Source organism: Suncus etruscus, chromosome 8 (assembly GCF_024139225.1).
Source record: "Suncus etruscus isolate mSunEtr1 chromosome 8, mSunEtr1.pri.cur, whole genome shotgun sequence".
Classification (NCBI taxonomy): domain Eukaryota; kingdom Metazoa; phylum Chordata; class Mammalia; order Eulipotyphla; family Soricidae; genus Suncus; species Suncus etruscus.
Genome location: NC_064855.1, coordinates 64,092,658 through 64,116,416, shown reverse-complemented (window position 1 = coordinate 64,116,416; position 23,759 = coordinate 64,092,658). Strand labels below are relative to the sequence as shown.

General features: G+C 36.9%; 1 protein-coding gene across 1 annotated transcript in view; it reads left to right on the top strand.

Annotated features, from left to right (window-relative positions):
• Positions 1-23,759, top strand: part of INTS6 (integrator complex subunit 6) — a 96,895-nt gene that overhangs the window by 65,898 nt on the left and 7,238 nt on the right. Inside the window, exons 5-15 of the mRNA XM_049778765.1 lie at positions 2,118-2,301; positions 8,380-8,505; positions 11,298-11,452; positions 15,522-15,674; positions 15,792-15,924; positions 17,302-17,396; positions 18,897-19,007; positions 19,553-19,768; positions 21,141-21,267; positions 23,020-23,162; positions 23,326-23,557. Coding sequence (XP_049634722.1) covers positions 2,118-2,301; positions 8,380-8,505; positions 11,298-11,452; positions 15,522-15,674; positions 15,792-15,924; positions 17,302-17,396; positions 18,897-19,007; positions 19,553-19,768; positions 21,141-21,267; positions 23,020-23,162; positions 23,326-23,557 — 1,675 coding nt within the window. The remainder of the gene's footprint in view (positions 1-2,117; positions 2,302-8,379; positions 8,506-11,297; positions 11,453-15,521; positions 15,675-15,791; positions 15,925-17,301; positions 17,397-18,896; positions 19,008-19,552; positions 19,769-21,140; positions 21,268-23,019; positions 23,163-23,325; positions 23,558-23,759) is intronic.

The following is a 23,759-nucleotide window of genomic DNA, read 5'->3' as shown; positions in this document are numbered from 1 at the left end:
GCGGTATCAAGGTCACAATACAAGATGGATGTTATGGATATATAAAATATATGCATACAATACTATAGATAGGAAAACAAGGAAAAAAATTCAAGTGACTGTCCCAACATAAACCAGTAGTAAAACGGCCCGCCCTCCTCCCAAAGTGCATTTCCATTAGTGTAGGGAAAGGTAGGGGAAAAAGATCAGGACGGCTTGTGGCCTGCCAAGCCTCCCAGCACTCCATACCTGGCAAGAGCTGGTCTCCAGAATCAAAGAGGGAACCAGAAGCCAGATGTCTGCCCGCCCTCCTCCCCATGCACCTCGGGTTACAAGAGAAGCGGGCCGCAGCCGCGTTGTGGGTGTGGGTCCTGGAGAGATTATAGTCCTTAGAGTGTCTAGGCAGGCTCAGCAGAAAAGAGGCCAATGTCATTGTTTTTATGTCTCTTCTAGTTTGCCTCATTCTTTTCTCATCCACATCTCTCCTTTTTCACCACCTGCTTCGCAACTTCAGTTCTATAGTCAAAATCCAATTGTTTGTCATCACTAGATATTGTTGATTCCCTTGTTTGGTTTCCTTTGATGGCTATTACATATGAGAGAGGTTATTTGGTATCTGCCCTCTTCCTAATGTATTTCATAGCATGATACCCTATAGTGTAGTAGCAAAATACAAGATTTTTTTTATTTTTGTTGTTCATAATACACAGATTTCCCCCCCACACACAGATATAGTTGTTATAGCCATGGTTGAGTTATAGTCATACAATGTACGACCTTCACCAGTGGACACTTCCAACCACCAATGTCCCCCCCCCCAAAAAAAAGCAGATTTCTAATAAAAGTAGTATTGCATTTTATATTTTCTGTAAAATATGTGTATTCTATATAAATACATACATTCACAACACAGCCACTATATGCATATATATACACATTATATACTCAAAAGTATATACTCAACATTTGAGTTGTTGACATATTTTGACTAAAGTAGTGCTGCAATGAACATAGGTATAACTATATCTTTCTTAATTACTGTTTTTTTTCTTGGTATAAATGCTAAGGAGTGGAATTGCTGTGGAAAACAATATTGATCCTTATCTAAAATATAAATAGAACTCCCATATGATCCTAGCAATTCTCCTTGTGTATGTTCACGGCTATATGGCTATGTCCATTTAATGATGTTTGATGTTTGTTGGTACTCTTGATGGTAATGAGGTGCCACTTCGAATCACTTTAAAGCTTTTATAGATTAATACATGCAATATTTAATGTGACAGTATACCTTTGGTCAAGTGCTTTAGCAATGTTTGTGTATAAAGTACTGCATGTTTAAAATTATTAAGAAATGTGGGGCCCGGAGAGATAGCACAGCGGTGTTTGCCTTGCAAGCAGCCGATCCAGGACCAAAGGTGGTTGGTTCGAATCCCGGTGTCCCATATGGTCCCCCGTGCCTGCCAGGAGCTATTTCTGAGCAGACAGCCAGGAGTAACCCCTGAGCATCGCCGGGTGTGGCCCAAAAACCAAACAAACAAACAAAAAGAAATGTGGAAATGTTTGAAGCTGTCATGGAGTAGTAGAAAAAGCACTGACTCACCTGAGAGATAGCATGGATGTAGGACATTTGCCTTGCATGCAGAAGGATGGTGGTTCGTTCGAATCCTGGCATCCCATATGTTCCCCTGTGCCTGGCACGAGCAATTTCTGAGCATAGAGCCAGGAGGAACCTCTGAGCGCCGCTGGGTGTGACCCAAAAAAAAAACAAAAAGGAAAAAGAAAAAGCACTGACTCAACCCTGAGTTCAAATCATTATTCTCAGACTTCTTTCCCACATAATAGGAATAGTAAGATTTATGAGAAGCTTTTAAAAAAATGACTAGTTAAAATGATTTTTTTGGAACCAGTGTTAGTTGGATAAAAATAAACAATTCATGTACTGTTTTAGTTTTAGCTGTATAAACTTTTGTTTTTCTCCTTTTTAATGATAGCTAACGTGTGGGGGTTTTAATATAAGTGTAATTAATATAAATGTCCTACGAGTATAATTTGTTCATAGAAGTAATTTAATATGAGTGCTTTTTTGGGGAAAAGTAGTTTATGAAAATCTTTTTTTGTTCCCTTCTTGCTTTCAGCTCCATTTACCTCTTAATTCTCCTTTGCCTGGAAGTGAATTGACCAAGGAACCTTTTCGTTGGGATCAGAGACTTTTTGCATTAGTGTTGCGGTTGCCTGGTACCATGTCAGTTGAATCAGAGCAGTTGACAGGTGTGCCTTTAGATGACTCTGCAATCACACCAATGTGTGAAGTGACAGGCGGTAAGTTTCTGTTGGCTGTAATTAAATGATTTAAAGCAGATCACCTGAATGTTGCAAAATGTAAAGTCCATAAGCTTCGTTTGTTTTTAATCCGTTAATATTAAGATACAAGAATTATCGGGTCCCCGCTGGAGGGCTCTGCTGGCAGTTGGGTGGAGTTTGGGCTCCTGCTGCCCTTGGCAGGTCGCTTTGTCCACCAGACAGCCCAGCTCCGACCCTTCCTGTCATGTGTCTCTGAGGCATCAGAGCCTAACTGCCCGCCCCCCATCTCCAGCTGCTCCTCCGGCCTGAGAACCTACAAGGAGCTTGAGACACAGGTGCAGCCGCCCATCACCCTTTTCTAGAACATTAGCCACTTCAGGGTTCTGGGGCGGCCCTAACTCCAGCCTTGCCCTTGAGGCGGCCCCAACTTTATCCTCTGCCCCAGACAGGTTTTGTGGTTGGAGACCAGAGATGGAGGCACATTCAGGCCCTACCCCAAGGAATCCTGGGCCCCTTCCTTATTATACTCCTGGGTCCTTAAATCGAGGCCAAAATTTACTTTCCTGCACTGTGGGTTGCTTTGCAGTGTCCTTTGCACTTCTTTCTCCTTTTCCCAGGGGAGAGGCATTTGGGGGCCCTCAGTGGGGGTGACCCAGGTCAGTGTGCAGTGTGGGACACCTGCACCTGCCCTTCTTCAGTGAGAGGTTCTCTCTCTCGCTTTCACTTTTGCTTTCCCCCTCTGTATATAATAAAGAGTCCCCATTGGAACTCCTATTGGGGAAAAAAAAGGCAGTAAAGAAGGAAAAATTAGGGACGGGAGAGATAGCACAGCAGTAAGGGTTTGTCTTTCATCAGCCAATCCAGAAGAGACATTGGTTCAAATCCCAGCATCTCATATGGTCCCCTTTACCTGCCAGGAGTGATTTCTGAGTGCAGAACCAGGAGTAACCCCTGAGCACCACCAGGTGTGACCCAAACTCCCCCCCCAAAAAAAGAAAAACTTACACATACAAAGAAGAATTAGATACATGGTTTTGAAATTTCATTAATGAAGGCCTATGATCTAATGTGAATATTATTGGATCTGTTAATGTGCAGTTATTTTTTGCTCACATATTAAATGCTGGTATTTGAAATTATTAAATTTGTTTTCTTATCTACAAAGGTTGCCAATGATTTTGAAATGTGACAGTAGTTTTTAGAGTCATCTTATTATCCATGTAATGGATTATGCTTGGTTAAGTATACTTTCCCCAGAGAAAGAAAGATAGGTTAGATAAAACAAGCAGTAAGGTCTTAAACAAGTCTTAACTAGCTAGACCCAGGGTATTCACTGTTAAGTAATTATTAACAGAAATCTTCAAATAAAATAGACCCTGAATTTCTATATCATGTGGAATTAGTTAATAGGTGGATGAAATTTGTATGACTGCATATTAATTACCTATTATAAATAGACTTACTATGCATTTTTCCCTCAGGCTTTACAACTTTAGTAGTGATGTTATTCTTGTTTTTATGAAATACTTCAATTCTCATCTAAGGAAGTTGTTATTAAAATGCCTTGGTTTGGTGTGCCACAATTTCCCTTGCGGCATGGACAGCTGACATCATTTCGAGACATAGCCCATCCATTGTAGTAAACTATAAGTTAAAGAAAAATGAAAGATTTAATTTACCTGCCAGTCCATGGTCCAGTGCACTGATAGGTGTTGGTTCACCAGTGTCAGCTACTGATTTTGAAGTGGTGAGATATGGTGTGATGCAAAACAAGGTTGGAACAGTGAAGGGAGAAGCAGTCAAGGATAATTGCTCCCCTAGTGATTCATTTAGTTATAAAAAATCTGAGATAGATGATTATGCCATGGACTGAGAGGTGTGGGGAGAGAAAGGTTTAGTTAGGAGAGATAGGAAGTACAAGGGTACCAAATTATTAAAGTGTGTAGTAGAAAACTTGTCAGAAATTTTGATAACAAAACATTTTTTAATAAACATTTTAAGTCTTTCCTGGATTAATTAAATTGAACTTTCGTAGCTTCCATAGAGCTGTTGCTCACCTTAGAAATGTTCTTTCAGCTAGTAGATTTTACTAAAAGCTAGTCATTATACACATCTGTGAGGAAGTTTTATTTTACTTTACTGACTTCAGATTTACTATGACTTGATTTGGGGAAGGTTTGGTATACCTGGAGATTTCTGACTATAACCAAGAGTGGCCCCGACAGTGCTGGGGGTTAGAGGAAGCAGATTTGCTATTTAAGGTGTCAGTAATTCAAATGAGGCTGGATGGAATGCACTCTAAAACAGGGGTCTCAAACTCAATTTACCTGGGGGCTGCAGGAGGCAAAGTCGGGGTGATCCTTGAGTGCAAAGTCAATAGTAAGCCTTGAACATTGGGGTGTGTGACCCAAACAACTAAAACAAAACAAAACAAAAAATTCCTCTAGGGCAGGGCCACAAAATGTTGTACAGAGGGCCGCAAAAGGCCCGCGGGCCACGAGTTTGAGACCCCTGCTCTAAAATACACCTGAAAGCTTCCTCTCTCTGCCTGTCCCATCTCCCCTACTCTGGTACTAATTTTTCATCCCATTCTTTTCTTTTTAAAATATTTTTTTGTTTTGTTTTTTTTTGGGGTCATACCAACAGTGCTCAGGGGTTACTCCTGGCTCCACGCTTAGAAATCGCTCCCGGCAGGCGCGGGGGACCATATGGAATGTTAGGATTTGAACTACCGTCCTTCTCCATGCAAGGCAAACGCCTTACCACTGTGCTATCTCTGGCCCCTCTTTTTAATCTTTTAATGTGTATTTAACATAAATATAGCTGAGCCTACCAAATTGGTTTTGAAGGTACATGCTTTTTATGCACACATAATTATCCTAGAAACTTTATGATTCAATACAAAAGTCATATAGTTTCAGGAATGAGTTTTAACAGAGGACAAGAAAAGCTATACAGGATGTGGACTCCTTTTGTAAAATTGACAAAATTTGACATTTTTCTTTAACTTTCAGTGTAATGAGTTTTGGTCATTTATCAAGTAACGGGGCCGGGCGGTGGCGCTGGAGGTAAGGTGCCTGCCATGCCTGCGCTAGCCTAGGACGGACCGCGGTTCGATCCCCCGGCGTCCCATATGGTCCCCCAAGAAGCCAGGAGCAACTTCTGAGCACATAGCCAGGAGTAACCCCTGAGCGTCACAGGGTGTGGCCCAAAAACCAAAAAAAAAAAAAAAAAAACAAAAACAAAACCATTTATCAAGTAACTAAAGTTTATTCTCATTTTTACAAAACATCTTTGTCATTTTATTTCATACAGTCATAGCTTATTTTGTCCTATTCAGCCAATAATATTACAGGCTATGGGTTTAGAAAGAATTTCCATAATCACATTTTAATATATTTGTCTTTGGGGGAAAATACATATTTCCATGTCCAGTGATGCTCCAACTCTTAGTTCTGAGCTCAGGAATCACTCCTGAGGATCATATAGTATGCCAGGGATTGAACTTGTATTGGCTGAATGTAAGACAAACACCCTATTTGCCATATATCTCTCAGGCCCGAAACACTTACGTTTGTTTTTTTTTGTTTGTTTGTTTGTTTTTTAAGTTTTCGGGCCACACTCGGCAGCACTCAGGGAGGGGTTAGTTACTCTTGGCTCTGTGCTCAGAAATCACTCTGGCATGTGTGGGACCATATGGGATGCCAGGATTTGAACCACCGTTGGTCCTGAGTCGGCTGCTTGCAAGGCAAATGCCCTACTGCTGTGCTATCTCTCCAGCCCCAGAACACTAGCCTTTTAATGATTATATCTTGGGTATATACTTAAATTTCTTGATAGTCTGCTCGTTATAATCTTTTAAAGATTTTGTTTGAATGATCAGCTTTTAAAACATATTATACTTTTTTGCATTATTTCAGTTTATCAGTTCTTTGAAATAAATGTTACTACATATAGATAATCTATTTTAAATACTGGTTTTAGATTAATTAATAATCATGATTTTCAGGAGACAGGATATACCCAGATGAAGGTTCTAATGCCTTCTAAGACTTAATCTTGATTAAATTGGATAAAGTAGTTAAGGTCTTATGATTTCATTTTTCATTTTTAAAATAGAGAAAATCTATTTGGTATTGCTAACTATTTGGTATTGGATTAACTAGAATGTGATTAAAATAATGCCAAGCAATATGCCGTGATTGATGGATATTTTTATAAATTATAAATTATTTCATTTTTCATTTTTAAAATAGAGAAAATCTATTTGGTATTGCTAACTATTTGGTATTGGATTAACTAGAATGTGATTAAAATAATGCCAAGCAATATGCCATGATTGATGGATATTTTTATAAATTATAAATTATATAAATTATACTTTTATACAGGTAAGTTGTTTGTTAAATCACTTGGTTTTTTGTTTGTTTGTTTGTTTGTTTTTTGGGTCACACCAGGCAGTGCTCAGGGGTTACTCCTGGTTCTACACTCAGAAATTGCTCTTGGCAGTCTCGGGGGACCATATGGAATGCCGCGATTCGAACCATCGTCCTTCTGCATGAAAGGCAAATGCCTTAACTCCATGCTATCTCTCTGGCCCCATCACTTGTTTTTTTTTTAAGTTACTAAGGATTGGTGCTCTCTTTTCTAAGTAGCCTTTAGCCAATCACTTGTTAAATATAAGTTGATATGAATAATTCCATGTCTTTTTTAATTATACAGTTGGTTGTGGAAATACTTGATTGAATTTGTAAAAGAATAGCAAATATCATTTTAAGATGTTTGATTACAGGTTAAGCTTATATATCATAGGTTTTTAACATTGATCTACATAGCATTTTTTTTTTTTTTTTTTTGGTTTTTTGGGCCACACCCGTTTGACGCTCAGGGGTACTCCTGGCTATGTGCTCAGAAATCACCCCTGGCTTGGGAGGACCATATGGGACACCGGGGGATCGAACCGCGGTCCATCCGCTTGCAAGGCAGACACCTAACCTGTAGCGCCACCTTCCCGGCCCCAACATAGCATTTTTAATAGAAATATAATGGAGGTTTTATACAAAATCATAAATGTTATAGTAGTCATTTAAAAGAAGTCTGGGAAAATTAATTGCAGTATCTTTTCTTTAGATCACTACATGCAAAGTTACTTCAAATGAAATTGATATTTGAGGGGCCGGAGAGATAGCATGGAGGTAAAGCATTTGCCTTGCATGCAGAAGGACGGTGGTTCAAATTCCGGCATCCCATATGGTCCCCTGAGCCTGCCAGGAGCGATTTCTGAGCGGAGAGCCAGGAATAACCCCTGAGCGCTGCCGGATGTGACCCAAAACAAAATAAAAACAAACAAAAAGAAAAATAAATTGATATTTGAAAATTGTGACTTTTTCATATATAGGTTTATAAATCAAGAACATTTTATTCTACTTTATTTCAATTTAAACTGACATTATACCAATAGCTATATCTGTCCTATAGTTAAGAATGGTACAACAGAACTCATAGATGACCTGGTAGGAGAGCTTTTTACTATTTTTAGTAAAAAGTAGTATTTTTTTCTCAGTCATTAGCATTTTAAAGTTTCAGAACTGAAAATAACAGGTTAAAAAAATAAAATAATACTAAAGGAAATTTTATTAAAATAGATATACTGTTTGTAAGCTAAATGAAATTGAGATAAATTAAGTATATGCAATAATTATTAGCAAACTTAATAATTGATGAAATATCTTTATACATTTTTGGTAAGCATGAGTAAGATTTTGGAAAGTTAGTTATTAGAGATCTGTACTACTAGGTATATCTGTACTACTAGATATCTGTACTAGATATATTTTCTTTTTTTTTTTTTTAACTGCTTACTCAGACCAAGATTTTAATTTTTTACATTGCTGTAGTTGAAAAATATCTATTTAGAAAAATTGAATTGCTGGTTCAATATTCAACCAGATATTAGTTGAATGGAAATAACAATTTTTGTTCATTTTTACATAAGTATCTGAGACTTTTGCCATTGATCAGACCTCTCTGTAGTTCCTTTCTTAGTAAATGTAGGAATTTCTGCAGTTGATTAGTTAACTTTTCTTTTTGTCTCAGGCCGCTCTTACTCTGTATGTTCTCCAAGAATGCTTAATCAATGCCTGGAGTCCTTGGTACAGAAAGTACAAAGTGGGGTTGTAATAAACTTTGAAAAAGCGGGACCAGACCCCTCTCCTGTAGAAGGTATTTTTATTCTAATGTAATGATTTATTTAATTATATATAATTTAACATTGTATTCATTATGTAATATAATTGTTTATTATAAATTCATTCAATTTATTCTAATGAGTAATTTATTCAACAGGAACTTTAAAATCAGTGTTTTGGCCTTAATTTTAAGATTGGTGATACTAAATTATTGAGTAGGTGAAAAGGACAGGATAAATTAAGGTAAAATGAGAAGCTCTGTCGCATCACTTTTGATTTTTTTTTTATTTGGGCTCACATCTGGTGCTCAAAGAATGTTTCATTTAGCTCAGGGTCACTTCTGGTGGGGTCAGGGGAAGCATATGAAGTGCTGGGCAATTGAGCATAGGTCATCTACTTGCAGGTGCCTTACCTGCTATGCTCAGGTCTTATTCTTAACTATGTGCTTTGGGATAATTCCAGGAAGGTTTGGGGGGAACCATATGTGTGTCTGGCAATAGAACTCACATTGGCCTTGTACAAGGCAAGTTTCCTACCTGCTATACTATCACTCGGATATATGACTTTTAATTTTTATTTTGTTTATTTGGGCCATAGCCAGGTTAATCCTGGCTCTGATCAGGAATCATTCCTGTGGGCTCGGGACCATATAGGATGCCAGGGATCGAACCTGGGTTGGGCTCATGCAAGGCAAATGCCCTATTCACTATTGTTCCCACCCTACAGCTTTTAGTTTTAATAATTGTTCATTTTGCAGGAGCTGAAACTCAAGCACTTAGAGATCAGAGCCTTGTAATTTTCTTTTTAATATTACATGTTTTTAAACCTTCTCTCTCATCAGTTAATTCACAAAAGTGTTACCTTCATTACTGTATTTCCCCCCTCTTGGAATCAAACCAGTTAAAATGAAATTACTTGATGGTTCTAGAAATGAAGTTTTTTTCCTTAACCATTAAGCATGTTTCTTTTGTTTTGGGGCTCAACTCTGCTCAAGGGCCCATCTGGGGTGCTATGCTGGGGATCAAACCTGGGTCAACCATTTATATGTCAAACACCCTACTTATTTCCAGCCTCTAAACTTGATTCTTTTTTGTTGTTGTTTATTTGTTTTGGGGCCACACTGGTGACACTCAGGGGTTACTCTCGGCTATGCGCTCAGAAATGGCTCCTGGCTTGGGGGACCACATGGGATGCTGGGGATTGAATCCAGGTTCGTCCTGTGTCAGCTGCATGCAAGGCAAATGCCCTACTGCTGTGCTATCGCTCCGGCCCCAAGCTTGATTCTTTTTAATCAAGTCCCACCTGGCATTAATCCCATACCAGTATTTTTCAAATATTTATATTAGTAAGAGAATAAAAAATTACATTAGAAGTAACAGTTTGTTTTCGGGAGCTTTTGCAATGTATGCCATAATTTTTGACATGAATTTGGAAGTCATTAAACATTTATCAAAGGTGAGTCACTAGCACTAGAGTAGATAATTGGAAGAAAGATAAGTACATAAAGATGAGTTCCTTCAGAAGTATTATAGGAAAAGAATAGGATATGCTAAAATGATATGTACTATATCACTATTTCTAGTTAAAAGTTTTTTTTCCTTCAGTTAAATTTTAGTTTGTGTATATATACCCATATATATATATATATATATACACACACACATATAGTATATAATGTATATACATATATACATTTTTCCCTCAGTTTAAATTGTTAGATGCAGATATTAGTATGTTTCATGCTTGAGATAGAAACAGGCACTAAAGTATGTGTTTTGAATAATAATAATATTTTTATTATTATTATTATTATTGATTTTGGGGCCACACCCGGTGTACTCAGGGGTTGTTATTCCTGGCTATGCACTCAGAAATGGCTCCTGGCTTGGGGGAACCATATAGGATGCAAGTTTTATTTAATGGTAGTCTTTAAGGCTTACATACATTTATAATCTATGTATAATGACAAACTATTTGTCATTTCTCTAAACCAGGCATGACCCAACATGTGAGTGCAAATTAAGTTGGGTTATTTTTGGGAGGGGAGACACCTGGTGACGCTGAGGGATTACTCCTGGCTATGCACTCAGAAATTGCTCTTGGTTTGGTGGACCATATGGGACACCAGGGATTGAACCCAGGTCTATCCTGAGTCAGCTGTGTGCAAGGCAAACACCCTACCGCTTTGCTATCTCTCCGGCCCCAATTTAAGTTGTTTTTAAGTTTTAGACTACTTGAAATATATTGTTTAACAATTTCTTTTTTTTTTTTTTTTTTTTTTTTTTGGTTTTTTGGATCACACCCGGCATTGCTTAGGGGTTACTCCTGGCTTTATACTCAGAGATCACTCCTGGCAGGCTCGGGGACCATATGGGACGCCGGGATTTGAACCCATGACCTTCTGCATGAAATCAAATGCCTTACCCTCCATGTTATCTCTCTGGCCCCTGTTTAACAATTCTTAGTCAATTTTTATTTTGCATGATGATGCAGTCAGTCTGAAAAATTGCCCTTACTATATAGTGCTAAAAACATCTAATTATTATATATTCACTATAAAGTATGTTTTACATGTTTTGTCTGGGCAAGGATGATGTGGAAACTGTATTTGAAATCATAGTTGGAATTTACAGATTTGATTCTGTAGTAAATTTTAACCTAAATGTTGAGCAAGGGTAGTAGTATTCTGTTTTTTAAGGAAAATAGAATTATCTAGAATTGTGAAATTATTATGGTTTTTATTTTAAATTAAGTAATGGATATAATTTTGACTTTTGTCTTTCACTTTAGTGATATGTTTTCTTTGTCTTAATTTCTTAACTGTAGATGGTCAACCAGATATATCAAGGCCTTTTGGATCTCAACCTTGGCATAGCTGTCACAAACTCATATATGTCAGGCCAAATCCTAAAACTGGGGTTCCTATAGGTCACTGGCCTGTTCCAGAGTCTTTTTGGCCAGATCAGAATTCTCCAACACTAGTAAGTTCCATCCAAAGTGGTTATGACTTTGTAATGCTAAGCATTTAGCTGCTTTTAAGACTTTTAGTGCTTTTAGGTACTACTATTAATTTAAGGTGTTATCTTCTTACAAAAAGTATTAGATATTTATTACTGACATGGTTATAGAATCATAAACTATAGCAAGAGGTTCTCTTTAGACTCTAGACATAATACAATATGAATATTTGTAAATTGATGTAATACAGAATTTAGATGAGGACTACAAAAGTTATTCTAGGGGGCAGAGTGATATATAGTACAGCAGGTAGGGTTCTTGCCTAGCATGCAACTGGCCTGGCTTATATCCCCAGCATCTTATATGGTCCCCTCACCATCGCCAGGAATAATTCCTGAGTGCAGAGCCAGGAGTAACCTCTAAACAAATTTAGGTGTGACCGAATACTAAAACTAATAAAAAACTACTGTTTTTCTGTAATCTCTTAGGATGTAGTTAGAAATTCAGGTAGCCTTATATGGTTTTACTTGTAATCAAGTGTTTTTAGTAGAGATCTAAGAAAAGTATCAATAGACATAATGGAATATTGTATGGAGAGAGCTAGACTTTTGTTCTTAAAATGAAAGCTATATGTCAGTGATCTTTCAGTAGTCTTTAATATTTCATGTAACTGTTATTCATTAAACTGAAGCCTTGGGCCAAAGAGATAGCACAGTGGTAGGGCATTTGTCTTGCAAGCTGCTGACCCAGGACCGACATTGGTTTGAATCCTGGCATCCCATATGGTCCCCCGTGCCTGGAAGGAGCAATTTCTGAGCACAGAGCCAGGAGTAACCCCTGAGCGCCGCCGAGTGTGGCCCAAAGACCAAAACAAACAAACAAACAAAAAAACCTGAAGCCTTTAATACTAAACTTTTCTAGGTGATTTTTACTTTTACTCTAAGGCTTATAAAATAATTTCTTCTAATTTATCAGGAATATAGGACATAGAACATCAGACTTAGTTTAGTTTTTGGGGGGGGGGGCGGGGGAAGGTTGGCGCCACATCCAGCAGTGCTCAGGGGTTACTCCTGGTTTTGTGCTCATAAATCGCTCCTGGCAGGCTTGGGGCTGCCAGGAATTAAGCGCGGGCTCGTCGCAGGTCAGCCATGTTCAAGGCAAATGTCCCACTGCTGTGCTATGTCCCTGGCCCCAGACTTAGTTTTATATTTTTTAGTGAGGTAGAATCATCATTTCTTCTGCTTAAACATAGCTTTTTAGTTTGACTGTCTAGAGAAACTTGTCAGTTTTCTATTTTTTTCCCCAGAGCTCTCAACTTTAAAAGAATAGGTATCATATTTGTATAAAATTCTGCCTGGTATTTATTCATTTTGTTCATTTAATACCTACACTAGTATTTATAAAATGCTTAAGTCCTAATGGAAAATATATAGAGCCACTACCATGAGAATTATATGCTAGCATTATGTTAGTGATCTATTTCAAATTGTTCCAAGCCACAAGAACCATTTGAAATAAGGATAATATTTTTCTGATAACAGGAAATTGTATGAAAAAATAAAATATAGAGAGATAAGGGGTCAGAGAAAAATATAGGAGGCAAGGCACATACTTGACATGCAAGCAGTTACTCCATCTGCTTTAATCCCTTGCACCTCATATGGTCTCTTGCATTGCCAGCAGTCACAGACCTCTGGTGTTAGAGGAATGACAAATAGCTTCTAAAAGTAGGTTATATATGTGTGTAAGACTTAGAGATTATTGTTAAGTAAACTGAAGTGCTCATAAATGTAAATGCAAATTTATGGAATTTTAGCATCTTTCAGTAGGATTAGAAAAACAGTTGAAGACATTTTGCATGCGGCTTTAGGAAAATTAATCTAGTGGTTGTTTATATGGAGCACTTAGAGGGGGGTGTATTAGAAGGTTATATAGATAGATTTTGAATTTAGACATGGAAGCAGAATCATAAAAAAAGATAATAGGGGCCGGAGTGATAGAACAGTGGTAGGGTGTTTGCCTTGCGTGCGGCTTTTCCAGGACAGACCTCAGTTCGGACCCCACATCCCTTTCTGCCTGGTACCCCAAGACAGGAGCGATTTCTGAGTGCATAGCTAGGAGTAATCCCTGAGCGTAACCAGGTATGGCCCAACACCACCCCTCCCCCAATAAAAGAGATAATACTAGAATTTGGGAAAATTAGTAACAGAAGGATATTGGAGGAGAGTAGATTTTTTTTTATAAGTATTTCAAGGGTCCGGAGAGATGGCATGGAGGTAAGGTGTTTGCCTTTCATGCAGGATGGTTGTCGAATCCCTCCATCCCATATGGTCCCCCAAGCCTGCTAGGAGCAATTTCTGAGCACAGAGCCAGGAGTAACCACTGAGCACTGCTGGGTGTGACCCTAAATAAATAAATAAATAAATAAATATTTCAAGTAAATATTGATAGTAAAAGTAAATGATTTATTGGGGAAGGATTCTGATTAAATCATGGCACTATCAGTAATTGGTTATGTACCTTTGGCTAATTATCATCTAAGTCTGTATTTCAGTTTTTTAAATCTCATCTATTTGGTTATTAAATGAAATAATAAATGCAAATTTTTCTTTGGTACATTATAGAGGATTTTTTCCTCTTAGATTTTAATATTTTTATCCAATTACTTTGATCTAGAAAATAGATTTCATGGACTGATTTAATAACTACATGTTATGCATACTACATGCAAAGCACAGGAACACAAGATGAATAATAATGTTCTTGAAGTTATTTTATAGAATGCTTGTGTTTGGACTTATTGTTTTATACTCAGATGTGTGACTATAATTGAGCAGTGTTTTAATTGTGATAAAGGGACAGAGCAGACCCAGAGGAAGTTGATTCTTTATGGTTCGAATTTCAAAAGTATATTTTTAATATGCAAGGGAGAAAATAACCAAGTCATCAGAATAATTTATAAAACAAGATGTGGGAAAAAATGATCTTTTAAAAGTAGTTTAGTGTTATGGGAATATACAGTGTACATGCTCAAAGACATAGGTAATGAACTTTAAGGGTCTTTAAGAATCTTTGTAAGTACATTAAGTATGAGGCTACTGATACCTACCTACCTACCTTCCTTCCTTCCTTCCTTCCTTCCTTCCTTCCTTCCTTCCTTCCTTCCTTCCTTCCTTCCTTCCTTCCTTCCTTCCTTCCTTCCTTCCTTCCTTCCTTCCTTCCTTCCTTCCTTCCTTCCTTCCTTCTCTCTCTCTCTTTCTTTCTTTCTCTCTTTCTTTCCTTCTTTCTCTCTCTCTTTCGTTTTTGGGTCACACCCAGCAGCGCTCAGGAGTTACTCCCGGTTCTATGCTCAGAAATCACCCCTGGCAGGCACGGGGGACTATATGGGATGCCAGGATTCGAACCACTGTTCTTCTGCATGAAAGGCAAACGCCTTACCTCCATGCTATCTCTCTGGCCCACACCTACTTTTTAATAAATAGTTTTCTGTGGAAAATTACATGATTACATTTTTATTTAAAAGCTCTGGGATTGAGAGAGCTGAGTGATTTAGAGTCTGAATAAAAATTAGTGTTACTTGTCTAGTTTGAGAAATGAAAGAAGAATTAGAGTGATAAGAGCTAAGAGGATTAATTTCTTGATGAAGAATTTAATTCTGACAGGGCAGTAACTAAATGCCAAGTTCTCATGTATTTGTATGTTAAGAGACTTAGAACTTGCAGCATCTTTTTATTCTGTGTGATAGTAAAATTAGGAAACTAAATGAGACTAAATGAGTGATACAAATAATATCTAGCATTTTTTTTGGTTTTGCACACCCAATGGTGCTCAGCCTTAATCCTAGCTCTGTATTCAAGGGTCACTCTGTGTGGTGCTGAAGACTGATTGTAGGGCAAACACCTTACCTTCTATGCTTTTCAAACTTTAGGTATTATATTTTAAATATTTTATTTCAGTTTAATTGAGTTTGCATTGGTAAATTAAAGACTCACTAACAAAATTCAGGAATAGAATAAATGTTAATCGTGAAAGAGAACCAAATGACATGTTTCTGTTATTTTGTGTAAGCATTAATAAGCTTTTCCCCTCTAGCCACCTAGAACATCTCATCCTGTAGTGAAGTTTTCCTGTACTGACTGTGAACCCATGGTTATTGACAAATTGCCTTTTGACAAATATGAGTTGGAACCTTCACCATTGACACAATTTATCCTAGAACGAAAATCTCCTCAAACATGTTGGCAGGTGAGATGGACAACCATCATTTAAATGTTTCTTTAAAAAATTAAGTTGAATAATAGGTTTATTTAATTCTCTGAAGATGATTATATATATGAAGTTTTAACCACTGCATTTTAACAGGTATATGTGAGCAACAGTGCAAAATATAGTGAACTTGGTCATCCCTTTGGTTACTTGAAAGCCAGTACAGCATTGAATTGTGTCAACTTATTTGTAATGCCTTATAATTACCCAGTCCTCCTTCCTCTTTTAGGTAAGTCAGTAACTTCACATTAGTTTATTTATGCCATGATTCTGTCATGTTCTGTTAGACTCATAGGGTTTTTTCCCCAAAACAAGCTTTTGAAAACATAGAAGTTAGTTAAAAAATTTTTTTAACGTAATGGTAAATAGCACGTTATTATTCATATCTGTTAAGAGTCCATCAAAATATCTGATTATACAGATAATAATTATTAATTACATATATAATTTACTTGATTTTTGGTCTATATCAGGAGGTGCTCAGGGCTTACTCTTTGCTTTGTGTTCAGTTATCATTTCCCGTGGTGTACAGGGGACTTTATGTACTGCTGGGAATTAAATCCATGTAAGCCACATGCAAGATAGGCAACTTCTCACAATACTGTCTTCATTGGTCACTGTTAATAGAACTGTTATGTGTATGATGCACGGACATCACTTAAGCCACATCTCAGCCCTTATTGAAAACTATGTTTTTTCCCCCTGCAAGTTAGATTTCTTTTTTTTTTTTCCTTCTTTGGTAGATTTCTTATATAGAATTAATAATTCAAGCTTTATATTACATTGACATTTGTGTTTGTGTCACATACAGTGGCTCTGCTCAGAAATTATCCTAGGATGTATTCAAGGGACATAATATGGATGGTGCCAGGGATTGAGCGTGAGTTGCTACTTGCAACTCAAGCATTTTATCTGATACTATTTCTTTGGTCCCAGAAGCTTCTTACATTCATAAAATCTGCTATCTACACTTTAGTTTTTATTTAGTAGGGCTTTAAAAAATTAATGCTTTTCTAAAAATATAATGTAACACAAGTCTGAAGTTAGTTTTTGGAACTACCTGGCTATTGCTTTTTTTTTTTTTTGGGCCACACCCGGCAGTGCTCAGGGGCTACTCCTGGCTATCTGCTCAGAAATAGCTCCTGGCAGGCAGGCACGGGGGACCATATGGGACACCAGGATTCGAACCAACCACCTTTGGTCCTGGATCGGCTGCTTGCAAGGCAAATGCCGCTGTGCTATCTCTCCGGGCCCCTGGCTATTGTTTTTTGTGGAATTTTGTTGGAGAAGAAATGTTTCATTCTGTGGAATTAGATATAAATTTATAGAGGAAATAATTAACAGGGCATTTTAAAGAAAGTATTATGAATATTTTGTTTAATTTTAAATCTGTTTTATGCTTAGTGATTCTATAATTTTATATGTCCACGTTATAAAGAGAAGTTTTAAATAAAATGATATTCATATTAAATGTGAAAATCCAAAATTATTTCCATTTAATTTGGTTATAAATTTATCTTACGTTACCCTCTTATAAATATGAAAGCACTTTAAAAATGAAACTAGTTGAGGTTAAGTGATGATTGTTCATATTAAACATTTTTAGATGACTTGTTTAAAGTACATAAAGCAAAACCAACGTTGAAATGGAGACAGTCTTTTGAAAGTTATTTGAAAACAATGCCTCCCTACTATCTTGGGGTAAGTATATAATTGTTAAAAAGGAAGCTTCTTAAAATATTTATATTTCCAAATATGTATGTGTTATTGGTGTATATTAAATGCCATGATGGTCAGTGAGCAATTTAGATAAATGGAAAAAACTTTTGTTGATTTATATAATAGATCTTGGGAATTTTATATTTTTATGGCTGGAAGAGATTTAGTTGTATGTCTGGAACATTGTGTGTATGTGTAAGACAGTATAAAAGAAGAAATGCTTTGATTTCCCCTTTCACTTAAGGGACACCATTCCCATCAGTATTAGGGGCTTAATCCTATGGCTTTGTGCTTAGGGTTCACTTTTTTTTTTTTTTTTTTTTTTTTTTTTTTGGTTTTTGGGCCACACCCGTTTGACCCTCAGGGGTTACTCCTGGCTATGCACTCAGAAATTGCCCCTGGTTTGGGGGGACCATATGGGACACTGGGGGATCGAACTGCGGTCCATCCTACGCTAGTGCTTGCAAGGCAGACACCTTACCTCTAGTGCCACCTTCCCGGCCCCTAGGGTTCACTTCTGATAGGCTCAGGGACTATATGTGATGCCAGAGATTGAACCTGGGTTGGTAAGGCAAGCAAGTACCCTTCCCACGGGCAAGGCAAACATGTACCATCCATGTACCTGCCATTTGTACTGTTACTCTAGACTCAGAAAAAGTATTTTGAATGTGAATTGTGTTTGCTCATTTATGTTTCATAACAACCCAAAAATTTTTACAAAAACTATGTAGAAGTATATACAGAAATATACAGTGCGTACAGAAGTTATATAGGAAGTATCAGAAATGGGATTTGATTCAGTTTGACAAATACCTACACACAGCTTCTAATATCAGTAAAGGATTTTCTTCGTTTTTCTAATTCCATCCCAGTTACATATACTAGGAATGACTGACAGTGATGTTTTTCAGTGCACTAATTGATTTTTTAAGTTGGTTAGCAAGTGATAAATCTGGTCCAGAGGAAGAAACTTAATGGTTGACCCACTAGTTACCAAAGTAGAAATCTTCTATTTGCCTTTTCATTTACTATGCTGAACTGTCAAGGTTACCTGTGCAATGTGTTTCCTGCCCATTTCTTCCAAACTTAGTATTTCCAATGCTACTGAGAAGTCAGTTCACCGTGTTTCGCTCTAGGTGCTATTTTTATCACTTCTAATCTTTTTTTGATGATTTCAGAACTTCCATAATGCTTATAACCATTTTACTATTATTTTCTCTTATTAAAAATAAGGAAAAACTGGGACCAGAGCAATAGTGCAGCAGTAGGGCGTTTGCCTTGCACGCGGCTGACCCAGGACAGACCTCAGCGTCCTATATGATCCCCCAAGCCAGGAGCGAGTGCATAGCCAGGAGTAACCCCTGAGTATAATAGGGTGTGGCCCCAAAACAAAAATAGATAAAAAATAAAAATAAGGAAAAATGGGTAGCAGGAAAAATGAACAAGTTTAGTATTAAGTGTTATGTTCTTTTTTTCTTATAGCCTCTGAAGAAAGCTGTTAGAATGATGGGAGCACCTAACCTAATAGCAGACAGTATGGAATATGGACTTAGTTACAGTGTCATTTCATACCTCAAAAAACTTAGTCAACAGGTAATACTGAGAAGTAGAGTGTACCATTAAGTATTTCTTAATGGTTTTAACTATAAAATGGTTAGGTCAGATTTAGTGTTTGATTTGTTAAAGTGATTAGTGTGTCAGATCTAGTGTTTTATGGTTCTTATGTAATTCTATTAACATTTTTAAAACCATATATTACAGTTAACATACTTCTAAGTAAATGGCATGGTAATATGGAAATGTTAGTCTTAATTTCTAGTTTTGGAAATAACTGTGTTCCTTGTCTTATGTGTGATAATTGTCTTTTTAGAAATCTTTATTAGAGACCTGTTTTTCTTGAATTATCAATTGCCTTTAGTTAGATATTTTACTTAATTTTCTCTTTCAAACTAGGATTTCTACTGAATAAAAATTAATTTAAGTTGTCATCTGGGATATAAGTGATTTTGGCTACCACATACTTGACAAATTATGCTACTTGTTTTCATTTCACATATACTTTAAAAATAAATCTTTACTTTGGTATTAATACTTAATTTCTGTGATTTCAAGGCAATGCTTGTTTATTTTTACTTTAGGCCAAAATAGAATCTGATCGAGTCATCGGATCCGTAGGCAAAAAAGTAGTACAGGAAACTGGAATTAAAGTTCGAAGCCGATCACATGGTTTATCAATGACATATAGGAAAGATTTTCAACAACTGCTCCAGGGAATTTCAGAGGATGTTCCTCACAGACTGCTAGACATAAATATGAAAGAGTATAGTGGGTTCCAAGTTGCTTTGCTCAATAAGGTAATAAGAGTTGAATGAATTTAGCACTGCTCTAATTGTGTTCTCCCTCTCTCCTCCCTCCTTTCTTCCTTCTCTTCCTCTCTTCCCCTTTCCCTCCTCCTTTTCTTCCCTCTCCCTCTCCATGTCTTCCCTTTCCTTCTCTTCTCTCTCTATCTCCCTCTTCATTTTTGATGATGATTTTTCACTGACCTGGAAAGCTGTACATGTCTGGCTGTGGTGCCCACAATTTTTCTTCTGATAATTGTCAAATATTGCACATTAATCTTTGTTGCAGTGCTTGCATCCCTGGCCATGTTATTCACCAGGGTTTTGCAGTGCTTACACATGTCCTTGTCAAGAGTTAAACTCTTGACACACAAGATATGATTTTAGTGCTTTCTAGGGTTCACTGGTGTCACACATGTGCTTGACAGAGTTCATAATTTGCTGTGTGTTGCACATCTTTTCAGTTGTGGTATTCCCACACATGGAGCTATGGTGCAGCTGAAAATCTCAAGCAACAGAACTACAAGACTCAAAGAGGACAGCTGCTAGAATCATGCTTAGCACAGAGTTTTGAACTAATGACCACCCACTTGTAAGGCAATTAATTACACTAAGCCTCTACAAATACTTTTTTTTTCTTCAGATTTTAGGTATATTTTATACTTCTGCAAAATAATGGTCATTATTCTGCTATTGAAGTTTAGAATCAACGCAGTTGTCAGTTGTGTATGTTGTGAATAGATAAAAAGAATACAAGACTTAAAGATAATTTACCAGTTTACATAGTGAATAGTAGTGCGTGCGCACACATACACACCAATGCTCTACTGACACTGCTCTGGGCCCTTAAATGATACTTTTTTAAAAATCCTTTTATAGAAGGCGTTAAAGTTTGAAATTTGTTCCCTTAAGATACTTATTCTTAACTCTAGGGCCGAAACGTTAGCACAAAGGTAGGGCATTTGTTCTGCACGCAGCCAATCCAGACAAATGGTGGTTCAAATCCCGGCATCCCATATGCCTCTCATTCCTGCCAGGAGTAACCCCTGAGCACTGCCAGGTATGGCCCAAAATCCAAAAAAAAAAAAAAAAAAAAAGAAAGAACAAAGGAAAGATACTTAACTCTTAAGTCTAGAGCAGAATTTTGAGATCTAAAGTGAATTTGAAATTTGAATTAACTTATTATTATGCTTCTTTTTGGTTCCCAAAATAGTAAAATAGAAATTGTCTTATGAGTCTTTTTTTTTAACCTTCCTCCCTCACCCACCACTCGTCTGTTTTGTTTTTAAACTGACCAGCTCTTATTTCTAAAACTATGTTGTAGCTAGAGATTTTATTCTCTTGATTCTAAGAGAATAAAATTTATCTTTGAATGTATTTTCAATAGGATTTGAAGCCACAGACATTTAGAAATGCCTATGACATACCAAGACGGAATCTTCTGGATCACTTAACAAGAATGAGATCTAATCTTTTGAAGAGTACCCGCAGATTTCTTAAAGGGCAAGATGAAGGTTAGATCATGGTTTTAATGTTGGTATTTCTTTTTGTGTTTTTATTTATATTGAAAAAGCACTGTGCTAATGTAAATTTAAAATCTTTATTATATATATGTTATATATAGTAAAATTAAGCAAAACAATTCATTTCTTATTTTTCTGTGACTTTATCTTTCTATTATTACTTTACTATAATTTTATTCCCAAAATAACCATTCATAGTTGTTTTGTATTCTTCATTCCTATGATATACTTTAACTCTGGATAGCCAATACATACCATATTTGAATATTTCTGTTTAGTTTGTTTTTTGTGAATATTTCTTTTAACTGTACCTATGACAACAAATTAATTTATATATGAGAATTTAACCCTCTGTCATCTAACCAGCTATAGCTTTATATAAAAAATATTTACTAGAGCACAGATATATTTCTTTCAGTTGGTTTAGATACCACTTATTCTGAACAATAAGATTAACTAAAATATTTTTTTTTAGAAAGTTAACAGTTTCTGGGGCCAGTGTGATAGCACAGCAGTAGGGCTTTTGCCTTGCACGTGGCTGATCCAGGATGGACCTCGGTTCAATCCCATATTGTCCCCCCACCCCCAAGCCAAAAGCGATTTCTGAGCTCATAGCCAGGAGTAGCCCCTGAGCGTCACTGAGTGTGGCCCCAAAAAACAAACAAAAAAGAAAGTTAACAGTTTCTTTTGTTGTTGGTGTTTTTTTTGTTTTTGTTTTTTTTTTGGGTTTTTTTTTTTTTTTTTGGTTTTTGGGTCATACCCGGCAGTGCTCAGGGGTTATTCCTGGCTCCAGGCTCAGAAATTGCTCCTGGCAGGCACGGGGGACCATATGGGGCAAACTGATGACCTCCTGCATGAAAGGCAAATGCCTTACCTCCATCTCTACATATCTCTACAGCCCCCATGTTGTTGGGTTTTTTTTTGGGGGGGGGGTGCATTGTGTTTTTTGGGTTTTGGGCCACATTCAGTGGCCCTGTTGTTGCGCTACCACTCCAGTCCCTGTTGTTGGCTTTTTTTTTTTTTTTTTTTTTTTTTTTTTGAGGTTTTCATATCACTGTTAGTGATGTTGGGGGAGAGAGGGAGTGTTAATCAGGATTAACTCATGGCTCCTTTGTGGAAATCATGTACCCCAATTCTTTGAGCTATTTTTCCCAGACCTCTCAGATTTAAGCAGTTTTTGTTTTGTTTTTAAATTTCATTTTTAAAGATTTCAAAGATTTTGGGGCCTTACACATGGCATATCCGTGTTCTATATCCCGGCATCCAATATGGTCCCCTGAACCCATCAGGAATGGTTCCTGAGCACAGAGCCAGGAGAAACCCCTGAGCACCGATAGATGTGGCCCAAAAACCAAAAAAATTTTCAAAGATTTTATTTTATAATACATATGAGAACTAATATATACTATATGGTAAGAAAAGATTCTCTTTGGACTTTAGTGGTAGTACAATGGGTAGGATGTTAGCCTTGCATATGGATGACCCAGGCTCTATATTTGGTATTTCAGGAGGTCTCAAGCCCTACAGGAGTGAGTACCACCTGATTTTCCCCCTCCCCCCAAAAAAGGGAAAAAAAAAGATTCTCTTACAAAGCTTAGAATACCAGATAGCATTCATTCCCAGATAGTATAATAATAATAATAATAGATAGTATTCATATATAAGAAGATATTATTTGATAACTAGATGGAGTATCATTTAAGTAAGGTTAACATTTCTTATTGCTCTTTTATGTTTAAAAAGATCAAGTGCACAGTGTTCCTATAGCACAGATGGGAAATTACCAGGAATACCTCAAGCAAGTACCTTCTCCACTAAGAGAACTTGATCCTGATCAGCCTCGAAGGTTGCATACATTTGGTAATCCTTTTAAGTTAGATAAAAAGGTAAATTTGAAATGTTTACTACTTAATCTGTTCTAGAAGCTATGGTCTTATTTTTTAGAATTAAAGATATAAAGTACCTAATAAATATCAGTTATAATTTAATATAGTTTTATAATATTCTATTTAAAAACTGAATCAAAGGAAATAATCCTTTATTTTGTAGGGTATGATGATAGATGAAGCTGATGAATTTGTGGCTGGACCTCAAAATAAACATAAACGACCTGGAGAACCAAATATGCAAGGAATTCCTAAAAGACGCCGTTGTATGTCTCCACTACTGAGAGGCAGACAACAGAATCCAGTTGTTAACAACCATATTGGAGGAAAAGGACCACCTATACCTACCACTCAAGCACAGCCAGATCTTATTAAACCCCTTTCTCATCATAAAAGTATGTTTTAATAAAAGGTTCTTTGCTACTTTAAAAGTTTTTTTTAACCATATTACATACATGATTGTATTTGGGTTTCAGTCATGTAAAGAACACCACCCATCACCAGTGCAACATTCCCATCACCAATGTCCCAAATCTCCCTCCTCCCCACCCAACCCCCACCTGTACTCTGGACAGGCTTTCTATTTCCCTCGTACAT